General features: G+C 30.9%; 1 protein-coding gene across 2 annotated transcripts in view; it reads left to right on the top strand.

Moving 5' to 3' along the window:
- The first annotated feature begins 2,960 nt into the window (after window positions 1-2,960).
- Window positions 2,961-14,700, top strand: part of kis (chromodomain helicase DNA binding protein kismet) — a 37,666-nt gene continuing 25,926 nt past the window's right edge. For both annotated transcript variants that reach the window (XM_088236167.1, XM_088236166.1), the window contains exons 1-4: window positions 2,961-3,212; window positions 7,760-7,956; window positions 8,481-8,692; window positions 11,906-12,030. In XM_088236167.1, coding sequence (XP_088092293.1) covers window positions 7,823-7,956; window positions 8,481-8,692; window positions 11,906-12,030 — 471 coding nt within the window. In that variant the 5' untranslated portion in view covers window positions 2,961-3,212; window positions 7,760-7,822. The remainder of the gene's footprint in view (window positions 3,213-7,759; window positions 7,957-8,480; window positions 8,693-11,905; window positions 12,031-14,700) is intronic.

The following is a 14,700-nucleotide window of genomic DNA, read 5'->3' as shown; positions in this document are numbered from 1 at the left end:
CATGAGATTCGACTTAAACGCTTATTAATTACACGCCTTTTCATAATTTCCTAATACCTGAGTGTTTTTTTTAAAGTAATTTATTATAGGAGAATGGATAATATAATTTAGAAAGAAGTGAAAAGTTATATTTATAATTATTTTTTTATGTAGCACTGACTGAAAACACTGTTTTTTTTTAAATTTATATGTTATACTAAAAATATTTACTGGTTAAAAATAAAATAAACCAATGATTGTAAGACGTCACTCCTCATTTTATACACAAGAATAGTTTTTCTTTTTTACGTAAAGCGAAACGTTAATGTAAATATATGTATTAAATTTATTTTAAAAATGTATTTAGTAGTAATGTTGTATACGTTGTATACTTATATTTTTTTTATCCAAATAAAGAAAAAAAAATATTCAAAACAAACGCACAAAATCATGATGTATCAAAGCGACCCCGCTCCGAAGGGTTGACTTTGATTCCCAAGTTTTTATTATTTTCTCGCTCACACGTTTAAAGTTCGAAACTGACAAAGTCACCCCATTCTACTTACTCTACTCGAATCATAAACTTTTACGTAAAAACTATCTCGGCATTCGATGACGTCAAACTTAGTGACGTCATGATTGTCTGTTTTTATTTACATCCAAATGACTAGACTTTGATCCTTTATATCTCCCTTATTTCTTAACGGATTTCAATAAAAATAGTACCAATTGTCTTGTGTTTTTTTAAATTAATTTATTAGCTAATAAAAAAACCATGATAATTGCCCATTGCTGCGTTTACATTATAGATTTATATTTATTGTACAATATGAATACAAAATTTTTAAAGCTTTTTTAAATACAAGTATTAGCACGCAATTTTTTTTTCTGTTTTGTATTTAAAAAAAAAAAAAAATTATATTAATACTGAGCAATAAATTTATTATGGAATATAGTGGAATAGGAATACATAAATAGAAATTTAAAAAAACATTTTTTAAAGTTTTACTTTACCGTTGAATATACTCTAAGGTTGAAATAAAACTCTCGATTCTATTAGATGCGTCAGAAATAATCGAGAAAGAAAACTGACACTCGTAAAATAATATACACAGGTGTGGTTAGTAGTAGTTAGTATATTGGTTTATCAAAAATAATAATTTAGTATTATTTAAAAATTGCATAGTAATCAGCATTGGATCCCTGCTATTCTCGGATGAAAAAAATATTTAGCTAATACAATGACATCCAGCTTTTATTTTGCTCTGTGCCTACGAATGGAGTACCAGGTAAATTACAAGATATTTCAAACATAATAATTATTTCAAGAATTTGACTCTCATGTCACATGTTTATTTGTCATGTATGCCTTGTTAATTTTTATTGACAATCTTTGGAACTTATAGGAAACAGTGATATATTATATTTAGATATGACATTCCAAACAACATCGTTAAAAAATGTGACTCAAAATTTCTGTCTCAGGACGCGGAAGATAGGGGGACGGGGTTAAAACGTTCATCGAATCAGAGAAGACCCATTGTCGTGTTTAAAATATTATTTCCAGAGGTTCCCACAATTGCGACCGATGGCAACACGTCGTGGCTCAAGAATTAAAATTCATTAGAAAATGTGCTTGCGTTAAAACTCCGTAATATTTCATTTGTTTTGTTTTGAGCAAATTTAATGCAAACAGCGTGTTGCAGATGTTTTTTTTATTTTAATGTTTGTATATTTGTTGAAATACTAACTTAATTAAATATATATTATATAATTTCCAGCAACACGTCACGTGTTTATTTATTTAAATAAGTAATTTGTTAATTCACATTTTTCCATTTTTAAAACGTGGTTTGAGATTTTCGACTTTAGTATTATTTTTCAGAAACCTGCGGTGTCAATTTTTTAAATGTATTTTTTTATATACCTTATTATACCGTTTACCAACATACGGTACTTGTTTTCTACTTTAAGATGAAATAGAGTTTTTTTAAAAAACATTTGATAATGACATACAAAAATATATTTATTAGTTAAGAATTCAAAAGATGAACAAAATACATACAAAACGTTTGTTGTAAGTCGTAACACAAACAAACAAACCATCACACTGTTTTCTCAGGGGTGACATAACATAAGTTTTTACATATGAGGTACCCACCTCTGAACAGATTTTCTAGTTGAGAATAAAAGTACCCCCAAGAAACCAATTTCTCGAATAAAAAACTTTTTTAAAAGCTCAACAATTTATTTGCAATATTTTTTTAATAATCTTCATAGTTGCCACCGAATGACAAATATTTTTATTTTTTTTAACAACTATAGTTTCATTTATTATCCATGAAAAATAGCTTATGTGATAAAATTTTACGAACATCTTTTGTTTTGTTCAGATTATTAATCTTGGTCCGCAAAATAATTTAATGGTTGTCAGATATTTTTTATACAACGGGACAATTCACATGCACAAAAATATTCACAATTATTGGGTTTTGATATTACTTGAACAAAGTTCTTGTACAATTAAAGTTGTTTCACTTTAAAACTTTGATATTCAGTGGATTTTTCAAGTAAACATGATGTTTAGTGTATTTAGTTTTAAAAAATTAATACTTGTACAACATTTTGAATTTTACAACCGTTCTTGGTTTCCGGTTACATGAAATTACATTTTTAGACAACAAACGCTAAAAACTGTACATATTACCCCATTTTCAGGGTGAATTATTTTTCATAAAATAATAAAAATCTGTGTTCATAACTAGTAACCGCGCGTAGAAAATTTTTTTTAAGCCCTAATTCAAAGTTGTGAAATCTCTTGAAACTAGTATACTTTTCTACGTTACGCCGTCATCTGTCACTTATTAGTTTTGCAAATGGGGCACAGGCATAGACTACAAATACACCGTAGACAATAAACATTTATATACGTAGGTATTGTATACATATACATACCTACCAATTCTTATATTATTTTTCCTAAACACAAGTATTGCATCGAATCAAAATGGAGTTTCGAATGATTGTGGGGTGTTAGACCCAAAAATATTTATTTTACTTGAACATGAATACAAGTATATCTATATTCGTTAAATTGTACGGATATTTTTTGAAGTTTGACGTGAAAGATTATAATAATTGTGTTTTTTAGTTGTTGAAATCAGTGTTTTGAGTTTTGACAAGTTAGCGGTGTCCATCTTGTGGTCTGGCTTTGGTCCGACGCCCCGCTGTTTGTGAGTACATAATGTTTTAAATATCTGTAATTATTTTTCTTTTCCACATGTAAATAGATTTTTTTGTAGATTATAAGAATTATCCACTTAAATTTTATTTAAATTATTTTCTCCTACGCAATATACTATACTTTGAGTAAGTCAATTTTAATTTCTATGCCATTACAAGCACGATTAGAAAGAATCGTTTAATCTCGTTTCTTTGCATCGGCTAATTATCAAGATATCCACCGGGAATATGTATACCATGCGCCAATAATAAGTGTCCGAAATCCACGGTTTATTCCTGCATTTTTGAATAAGTGGATATTGGAGTATTTATTTATTTGTCAGTCATTAATGTATCTCTTCTATAATTAGTGTCCGGTCGCCATCTCTGTAAATCTTGTCGGCGAGGCACGTCAGTAAGATTTCGAGTTCATTGTTCTGTATTCTGGGTCTTAGACGTATTTTGAAATCAAATTAAATAATTAATTTAAAGAAGTTAAATAATAAATAAATAAATTTGTTTAATTTATATTGTTTTTATAGGGTATGTAAAAATACTGAATATATAAAACATAAAATAAATATCACATTTTATAACTAGCTAAACTTGTGAACAAAATACTTGTTTCAACATTTTTCTACCGAAGAATAAAATAATCGTATCTAAATGACATTTATATTTAAGGTCTCAAACATGAAATTACGTGTTTTTTTATACTTGCATATATATATATATATATATATATATATATAAATACTGCATTTTTTGGAAGCATCAGAAGCATAATTAAAGTGAAAGATGAGATAAAAAGCGAAATATAGTAAGTAATTCTCTAAAATAGAGGCTTACTGTCCACTGTTATTAAAAAGGATCAACATTCGCATACCAAATCGCAGCACTAGACACTCCCAATTAAGTATTTATTCATAATTTTGTAAGGTAATTTGGTATGCAATGATGTTGGATCTATTCAATACCAATGTTTATTCTGTCAAATATTTGCTCTAAATTTATTTATATCTCTATGACATTATTCTTTATTTTCTAAATGTTTTCAGTTTCTTTGTCTTTTTCTTTATATCTTAATCTATTATGTTTTAAAAAAAATCCTTTTAGGTGTACTTATATAAAAATAAAATTAATAAGTGATCGATTAAATCAGCCAATGGCAGGCAGGTCACGGGCCCTGTAAATACCCAGTCTTCCATGTGCCTTTTTGCATAAATTTATCCATCTTTGTTGATATGTTTATTTATCTTTGAATCTGAACTATGTTTCCCTTTTCTAGTTCTCTGATACTTGTATAGAACAGTCGAACTTGGTTATGATGATCGTGGAAATACCGAGATCTCGAATGTAATGAGGAAACATTTGTTGACATTTTAGTTTATAGTTTTCTCCATACATTTATTCACTTTTATAATGAGGTAGTTCTCGGACATAACGAATTCAAAAACTCTTCAATCATTTAAAAACATCCGAAATAAGAACCTAAGTAATAAAAATCCAAATGCGCGGCTAACTTAGGACAGATGCCACTGGCCGTCGGGATTATTTATTTATTTATTTATTTACGGACAAAGTCCATTATAAACATTACAATTAAAAGAAATTTTTACAAAGGAATAAAAAAATATAAGGAACAGAAATAAGCAGCAAAGACAGATGATAGATTTTTTAGATTAAGTAAAAAGCATAGGCTAACTATACAGATTCTTTAGCTGATTTGTAAAGAAAGACATCCTTACACCATAATAATCAAGATCTTGATGATCGTTCACCCGCCTGATCATTCTGGGCAAAGGCGACTGTGCACCATAATTGGTCCTGTAGTGACCGAGGAAAAGCATTTCATTATTTCTTAGTCTACGGGTGGGAACGTTAAAAAGAATCTTTTGCAAAATTTCAGGGGCATCAATGAGACAGTTCATAATTTTATACATGCAGATTATATCTGCAATGCATCTGCGTTTTTCAAGACTTGATATGCTTAAAAACCTCTCCATATCAGAATATGAATAGTCTCCTCTTTCCAATCCCATCTTCCATGCAATTTTTCTTATAAAACGATGTTGAACTGATTCAAGGCGCTTGATATGAACAGCATAATGAGGGGATTGGATTACATTTATGACTGTAAGTACCTAATTGGTGTTTTCACCCGCAACATCAACAAAGTATCACACATGTGTAATTTTGTGTACATGTATAGTGATTATCAAGTTAGTATTAAATGTATAATTTTACGTATATGGTATGATAATAAATAAATAAAAATATGGTTGAAATTGTGTGTAAAAAATACAAGCTTTGTAAACTAGTAAGTACCGGCTTGGCACCTCATTACAATTTACAATTTCTTTTGTAGTTTATGAATGAGGTCTTTGCTGCGGGGGTTTTTTTTTTTTTTACAATGTTTTTCAGCTTTTTTAATGTGCTATGGTCAATACATAATAAACATTACGAGAGGGTGATCAAATTAGTTAATAACCAACTCTTGAATTATAAACATGTCTAGTAACAAGAGGGAGTGTCTTTCAATTCGTGAAAAAGTGCCAATTATTTGTGAAATAGAATGTGGTGTAAAAAATGTTGAAGTGTGTAAAAAGTTTTCTATATCCACAATGTCAGAATTGTGGAAAAATACTAATGTTTATTTATCCGCATTTGAATTAGTGGTATGTTGTAAGCATTTTACCATAATTTTCCCTTAGTTTTATTTAAAATTATCTGTATGAATTGTATGTATATTTATTTGTTTACTTAGTTACAATATGCAATGGCGATTGGATTAAAAAAAACCTTTTTCTGTATAACGAGTAATGAATGTAATGAGCAAATTCAGTCGGTCCCATCTCCCTCGTAATAACCAAGTTCGACTGTATATTCAAAGTAAATTACAATTTATTTATATTAATTTGATAACTTTTTAAACATTGACTTTCTATTTATTCTATAATATTGAAAGAAAAAAACCTGTAATAATTAATAAAATATATTCCATGTGTTCAATATGTTCAAAAACAATCCTATTTTGAATTAAGAACGGATTATTTTTTATGATTATAATTAAGAAGTAGAAATGTTTTTTTTTAAGTATTGGGTATTCGAGTTTATTATGACCTAATAATAAGTATTTCAATTTGAACAATTCAGGAATATAACCCGAAAAGATAAATGCTTAATACACCAACCACAAAGATCATGAATATTGTTTTCTCAAGCCAATTTCAAAATAATAAATTCCTATTATCCTCTCCCTATTTTATTTATGCGTTTAAAAATATGTTTATGAAGACAATAATATTAAACTATGTTTTCATTTTGCGTAAATCACTCAATTTTACTTAATATGTTGACCGGTTTCGGGACATGACTGTTTCTTTCTTGAAGCATAAAAGTGAACTCAACTAAATATTTTTAATCTTACCGAGGCTGTACACTGCGTTTCACGTACCTAATAATACAGTTCAGTTCAAAAGTACAGATAGCTTGTAGAATTTCTAATTTGTTAATTTTTCATAATCATCCAATTTTAACCTTCTGCCCATGACCTGTGCCGAGGGAACATTTTATAATTGTGTTTTTTTTCTAAGTTTGAGGTATTGTTTTATTTCAAAAATTGTCATTATCTACCAATGGGAGTTGATATCTTCACATCTTACTCAAAGGGAAAGACTATCACGCTATATGTTAAATTTCCATCATAAGCGTATAGCTTTTCCCCTTGAGTGAGCTGATCCTGCTGCCTTTTAGTGTGTCTTCCGGAAATATGTGAGTATTTTAAAGTTATCATATCCACTAATTATTTTCATGATTTCTACTAACTTTATCATACAAGAAATATAGGTCAATATATTTTTTAATTGACTATTTTGCTACCCTATTCTTTTATGTAATTTAAACATTCTAATTGCTCACTAGATATTTCAACAGAGGTGGAGAACTGTTTTAGAAAGGAACACAGATGTCTAAGGAATTACAGAGCTTATACCCTGTCATTGGCTGGTTAACGATCACTTAACACAGTGTAATATTAACCATTCTTGTGTTTAAATATCTGGTATTTCTTAAATTTTTCCATATTTATTGAAATATCTGTATATCAATCTTGATGAACTCCCTGCAGAGTTAAATCCACTATTTGGATTATTTTCCCCTATTTTTAATGGTTTAATTAGATTTACTCAGTGGTTATTTTAGAGGTACAAGCAGTTTTTACTTGCTTAGATTTATTGACTTTGTTTAAAGGATTAGATGATTAGAAATACAATTAATTTAATGGCATAATATCTTTTTATCTAAATAAACCATTATGAAATATCCATAATATTGCCTCACAACACAAATATATATAACTAATTAGACATATGAATGTTCAAGAGTTTACTTATATTCCACTATTACCACTTAGCTTTCCGCATCATAACTAATAAATAGACTTAAAAATCCAAAAGACGAGCAAATGTCAACTCAGCATTAAGGGGAGCAGTGGAGGGGGAATTTTAGTTTAATTTTCTGGGTATATGATTAAAATATAAGCCTTTTTTTGTTTTAGTTTTGGACATTAAGATGGCAGCCCTCACATGGGAGTCTTCTGCAGTGGGATGCTCGTAGAGCAATGGACTCATACGACTTATTTGGAGAAGATGGCACTGGTATGCTGGACGGCCTGGCAGATCTTGGCTCGGACAATTTTGATGACAATGCGCCACCCGTAGGAGGTGCACCCAGAGATGCACCGAATCAACCGGGGTTTGTTCTACTTTATACTCATAATATGTATTTATTGCTAGACGTATTAAAAAATGAAATGGGTCAAATTAAATTGAAATATTTAATACATGTACTATAAGAACTGAATATCTAACATATTTCTTGGTTTTTACGGTTCATCAGAGTAGAGGTGATAAAAAAAAAAATGAAACAGTTATTCTCCTGAATTAGCTAAAACTGTTTTTGAACTGTTCCTGAAAAACTAGTCAGAATATTAAATTAAACTGTTTCTAAAAAAACAGTTTAAAGGTGCGTGGGCAAAAATGTGCCCTCCTTAATGTTTCAAAAACATACAAATATTTTTTTAAAACACACACAGTGCTGTTCAATAAATCATAAGTTAAATCATCGGACAAGTATAATAATATTAAAGCCAAACAAAACTCTTCAGAATGCCTTTTTGCTTTCACCCTTTTTACTAAATGTAATTAAAGTATTAAATTTTATTTAAAGAAGCGACTGAAACAAATCAAACGCCATTACAATAATATTGTTAATTTTAGGTACACAGCGAGTAGTTACAGTCAGCCCAGCCAAGAAGAGACCCCGATACAGAAGTTCGGGCCCGAGATGGAAAGTGGCGGGGCCGGGGCGGGATGGGGCGGAGAGGCGGCACGCTTCCGAGCGCAGGGTCGCCCGCCTGCGCAGTACCCACCCCACTACCACACACCACCCGACCCACCACTGTACTCCATGCCCCAGCACCATCACCATGGTCAGTCACAGACAGTATACTCCCTATCAGTTCTTATGTTATTTATTATTGTGAAAGGTGGTCATGGAATTATATTCAAGTTGTGGCATTTGATTCTAAGCACAGTTGGCTTACAATTATGATATAATTATACAATATACCCTGGCTGCTTCTCTACTGTCTGTGTCCAGAATTGGAATTACGGATCATCATCTACATAAAGTGATATTTCTTTCGCCATTTTCATACCTACTTGAATATTTTCTGCTATTGCCCCTATTTTATCCATTTAATAATTATAACAACGATTTTAAGTGGTATTAGACGAATAATCCTCTCATTAAATAAGCTTTCGAGGTCGAGAAAACAAATGGGAAACCAATTACTTCATTCCAAAATGGAACATAGCTGCTCCGTAAATAGAGGTGTCAGCTATACAAAATTGAACATCCCAATTTACACATTCGAAAAGAACGTTGGGTCATAATAATTTGATAATAATTAGCGTAATAAATAGTAGTAGTATTATCCGTATTATAATTAATAAATTATACAGTTGATATTGAGCGAAAAGTAAATTAGCCATTACAACCGAAACGAAAATAACAACACTTGGGAAAAATGACAATGTCACGAAAACAAATGTTGATAACTTCGATTTATGCATCTTATTTGCTGGATATAGCCCCACACAACTGTCGCTTTTAACAAAGTCTAAATAACCACTTGGTGGCATACATTTAATAATTGTAATTTTTGTCCATAGTAAGCAGAATTTAATTCCTGAAAATTCGGGTATATTTATTTATATTGCAAAACCTTGGGCGATCGACAGTACTGGTGGATTGTTATAAGCTGGCGCATGCGCTATACTTACACATACGCATTGTGTAGTATCCGTGAATAAGCCCATGGTATGACATCGCACGGCACACACATTATGAAAATAATCTCTCTCTCTCGCACTCAGACGCGCTTATGAGCGTGACATAGACAACTATTGCTTTATTAGTTGCTAATGATATGGTAATACAATATAAACAGGATGCTTTTGCGTTCATCTGAATTTCGCTGCGATTCTTAATAATAAAAATAATAATATGTACGAGCATTAAGTTATAAATTATAAACACTGTTTTATAAATATGTAGGTATTTTCATTTAATCAAATCATGAATAAGTCGATTATGTAGTGATGGCGCTTTCGCAAAACTTACACAAAAACATTTTTAATGTACAGAATACTGATTTTAAAAGTCTTGGTGTTATATATTGTTATATTAAATGTTTTTAAAAATCTCTTGGATTAGATCGAAAAAAAAAACAATTACTTAAGAAAATCTCAATATTTAAGAGTATTTATTTTTAAACAAGCATGTTTTTTATTTAATATTTTGTGTTCATCATAATAAAAATTAATAGAATGTAATTAAAATGCACATTTCAAATTATATCGGAGAAAATATGTTTACACACTTATTGATAAACAATAAATTTTGTTATTTATATACTTAAAACAATCTACACAATTTCGCATTCTAGTTCTAGAGTCTAGAGTAATTGCCCCTTGTTCTTGGAAGGTCTATAATTCGTAAAATGCAACATTAAAAAAAAATATTTCAAAAATATAAAATAATAAAACAAAGTATTTTAGTAAATTAATATTACATTTTCTTAACCCATTGTATTTTTTTTTATATACACAACCCTCTAATTCAACACCGAATATTTTAATAAGAGCACATTTGGTTAAAATTTAATACAACATTTTTTTAAATTAACATCCTGTAGATTTTAAATGCGTTAGTGTGAGTTTTCTGAACGCGCCAGCTTAAGTTAAACCATCAGAATATGAGTGGTCACACCATAGTAGTAAATTAGTTAAGTACATCTGAAATCTATGAGAGACTATGTACACCATCGGCTGGCCAGCTATGTAGGTAGGCAGATCTTTGTGGATATAGTATGAGTTCTTATGATGTTATGAACCGACTTAATAAATAGTTGTCATCTTTGAATTTGAATCAAAACGCCTTTTGCGATGTTAGCTCTTAGGAGGCATCCGCAGCATCCAGCCCAGCCATCCGTATCGCCTCCACTGATCATTTTTGTTACATGAAGGTAAGATGATCAGTCTTACACTTCAGATACCAGTCCAGGTACAAAGAATTATTCTAGTGCAATTATTAGTAATTATTTAATAAATTTATAATAGAAAAAAAACCTCACTATAGTGTGAAAAATTAGAATGTGAAAGTTTTATGGTCTTTATGATGAAATAAAACTTTCTTCAGTCACTTGGTAGATACTAATAAAAAAATATTATTTACATAAGTGAATAATGCAAATTCAATCAATAATATAGACTATTTTGGGGTATCCAGATCAAATCAGCCTATCTTTTTATTGTAAAAAGTGATCCTATGTATTTGTAATATTCTATTGACTTGTTTATAACTGAATGTTGTGTAGTTAAAGTAAAATGTGGCATTGTGGTAGACCATGCTTCATTTCTCATACTTAAACCCGACTATTTATTCAAAGATTATGAAGATTACCCTGTACAAGACCATTATTAGGACTGTATTGGCGTATAGATGCGAAGCACTGACATTGACAGTAAGGTCCGCTAAGATGCTGGACATATTTAATAGGAGAGTTCTTCGCCGAATATGTGGTTACGAATACGCAGTGAAAGATGGAGAAGAGTGGCGCATTAGGCGAGATGGACTGGACACGTACAAAGAATGTAACTTAATGTAATGTAGAGAATCATGACTGGACATCCGGAGGGTAAAAGAAGGATTGGAAGACCCAGACTGAGGTGGGAGGTTGACATAAAAAAGATGCAGCACAGCTTCTACGAGTTGCAAATTGGAAAATGGCTGCTGAGGACAGGCGGAGTTGTAGGCAAAAGTTGAAGGAGGCCAAGGCTCGATTTGGGCTGTAGTGCCATCTATGAAAAAAAGATTAGAAAGTCTGCTTTCCAAGAATGTTAAAATCGATGAAGTTTTAAAATGTATTGATAGCAGAACATTAAAAAAATATACGTGAAGACCCTCCTCTCACCCACTCAAATTCTGTTATGTAATTTCGCTTTAGAATCATCGTCACATGACCGCAGCTACAAAATAGATACTAAAATACAAATTCCTCCTTTGCTAAGCGGTCTTGTACCAACTATGACCTGCAATTATAAATATTTTGCATAGTGTAATAAAATATTGTTTTCAGGTATGGGTGAATTAGGCTGGGCCGGAGCAGCCGGAGGAGTGAGGGGGTATGCTCCTCCTGCCACTGGTTACCGTCACCCACATCCTTATGAGCACCAAAAGATGCACCAATATCCTCAGCAGCAGGTAAATCTATTTCAGTCATATATGTGTATGAAATATTTGGACAATTCATTATTACGTTTATTATTTTGACCCTTTGGATTTGTATGAAATAACTGGATGCAGTTGAAACTTTTAACACTTACTAATTCCTTTTATATCCGGTAGATGGTGTTTGTGTGTACAAAGGAATACATGCTATTGCAAATTGAACTGTTTTTTTATTAGTAACTTAAATAAACTCAAATTGCTCAAAGTGGGAACCTTATTATAAGGGGTCTATTTTTTCTAAACATATTTAGGAATCTTTCTGGATAAGTATTGTGAACAAACTGAAGAAAACCAGGAATAAATTTACAAATGTTCATTTTATAGAATTTAACTAATGCCAACCAAATTCAAAACACAAACTGTTTCTTTGAAAAGGCATTATTAAGTAAATAAATCAATGTTATTAAAACTAGCAAAAAATTTCTTAATGTGCAATTAACTTATATTTGTAAATATCACCACATGTTATTTCTTTTTTTGTATCCCTTGAAACTTTAATATTTTTCTATAAATTTAAAGAAAGAACAGAAAAAAATTGCTATTGACTTTGTATGTACAGGCTGAAGTGAATTTCAGTTTTTCTAATTGTGAAAAATAGATGCGTTTATAGTTCAAACCAAAGCATCTAAAATATTATACAGGTCTGATATAGGTAAGAGCCTCTACAGTGTCATCAAAATCTTGAAAGAAGTCATCAACCTTTAAGTGTGGACGTGTAGCCTCACAGGCTACTCAACGTTTTTAGTTTTACATACCTCCCCTTCCCACGACTGAACGACTCAGTAGATTCAGTTATAGTAGCGAGATGACCATTGGAGTAGGAGGTTACGTCGTCCGATCCATCATACGTGAGTAATACACATCTAAAAATTGGCTGTAGTCTGTCCGGCTACAAGTCCATTGTTACCGAATAAAATATTTTTACAATGAGTTTATATTTCTTTTAGATTTTCTAGTGAAAAATGACAGAAAACAGTAAATCGGGATGTTCCAATAGAAAATGACAATCTCAAAGTTCACTTGAGCAACCTGCAAGAAAAATATATTTATATATAAGTTATTTGGATTTACGAAAGAAAAAACATATTGTTCCTACGTGCCATAAAAAAATAGAGCTGTGATACTCGTATCTTCCGTGCATCATAATAAAGTAGATGGAGATACTACAAAACCCGAAATTTTTCTATATTACAATTCTACAAAAGGCGGTGTTGATGAAGCTGACAAGAAATGTTCGATTTACTTGAGTAGCCGCCGAACAAGGAGATGGACTAAATTTTTTTATATCGCATCCTAGACTAGAGTGGCATGAATGCGTACATTATTTGTAATATTTACCAGTCAAAGGATGTTGACAGAAGAGGTTTTCTCGAAATTTAATTTCGTTTGCTCGTAGTACCTCATATGCAAAGACGTGTAATCACAAATTTGCCGAGAGAGCTCCGGTCGACAATGACTCGGGTTTTAGGTAACGATATGGTTACAGTAGATGTCCAGTCACAACCAATTAGTCAAAGAACTAGAAGAATGTGCAGAAAACAAAAAACATAGAATGACTACCTGTGTTTGTATTGGGTGCAGCGTGCAGCAACCCTGTGTGCCTTCAATGTTCTCTTCCTTTATGCAATGACTGCCAATAATTTACATGCTAAAAGTCTGTTGTCAGAATTTTAGTTTTTTGTTACCAGAAGTGGATTTAAGTTCTCTTTGATACCTCGTATATTATAATTTGAGATTAAAAAGTTGATTTCGGATTATATTTAGTTTAAGATCCTTTAATTGCTAAAAATGCAACTCAAGTCAAAATAGCCTAAAAAGTGCCATATTAATGGACTTTTTCATATTACTTTATTTTTAATACAAAAAGTTATTATATTTAAATGTTTTTTAAAAAAAATATAATAGATCTATACAAAGTTATTTATTTATTTTGGGAGCGATTCAAAATCATTTTCCCAAAAAAATTCATGCAAATATAGGAGCTTGTGAGGCTATACGTCCATAGTAGTGTTTAAAAAAAATGACGTCCATACTTAAAGGTTAAGGATCAATACAATTTTTAAAAATTGTATATCTGATTATTTAAAGGACATTTAAAAAGTTATTTTCTCTGAGTAGTAAAGTAGAATATTAACACCGGGAATGCGGGGACAGATGTATTGTGCTATTATTAAAATGTAATTTTTCACTTTGTCAAGCTAATGCGTTTTTTGTGGTCGAGTGGAAAGGACGCGCTCCTGTTAATTTTAATAAAATATGAATATAACTCGTAGTTCGTCAAAATGTCCCCCGTTTGGACGTACAAAGATGTCGTGAAATTTTAAGTGGACGAGATTTCAAATAAAATCACTCAAGCGAAAGAACTATTATTTTCAGAAATCGAAGATGTAGTAACATCAAGGAATGAAGAGATATGGGAAATTGCGTCGATTCCAACCAAGTCATACAAGAGTTATGCAAATGTTAAAAAGAATCACTTGAAATGCAAAAATTTAATGAAATCTATAAAAAGCATCTCTGAAGTAAAGTTAATTACTTTTTAAATGGAAAGCAGGGTTTTGTTTGATATTTCATCTTGCAAATGTTAAAATTTCGATATGCAGGGTGTCCTAAGCCCTATCACATCCGAAACCACGATGATCA

Source organism: Micrasema longulum, unplaced genomic scaffold, assembly GCF_059751315.1.
Source record: "Micrasema longulum isolate JH-2025_06_02 unplaced genomic scaffold, ASM5975131v1 h1tg001519l, whole genome shotgun sequence".
In the NCBI taxonomy this organism is placed as follows: Eukaryota; Metazoa; Arthropoda; class Insecta; order Trichoptera; family Brachycentridae; genus Micrasema; species Micrasema longulum.
Note: the sequence above shows the minus strand (reverse complement) of the source record. Positions and strands in the feature narration are given on the sequence as shown.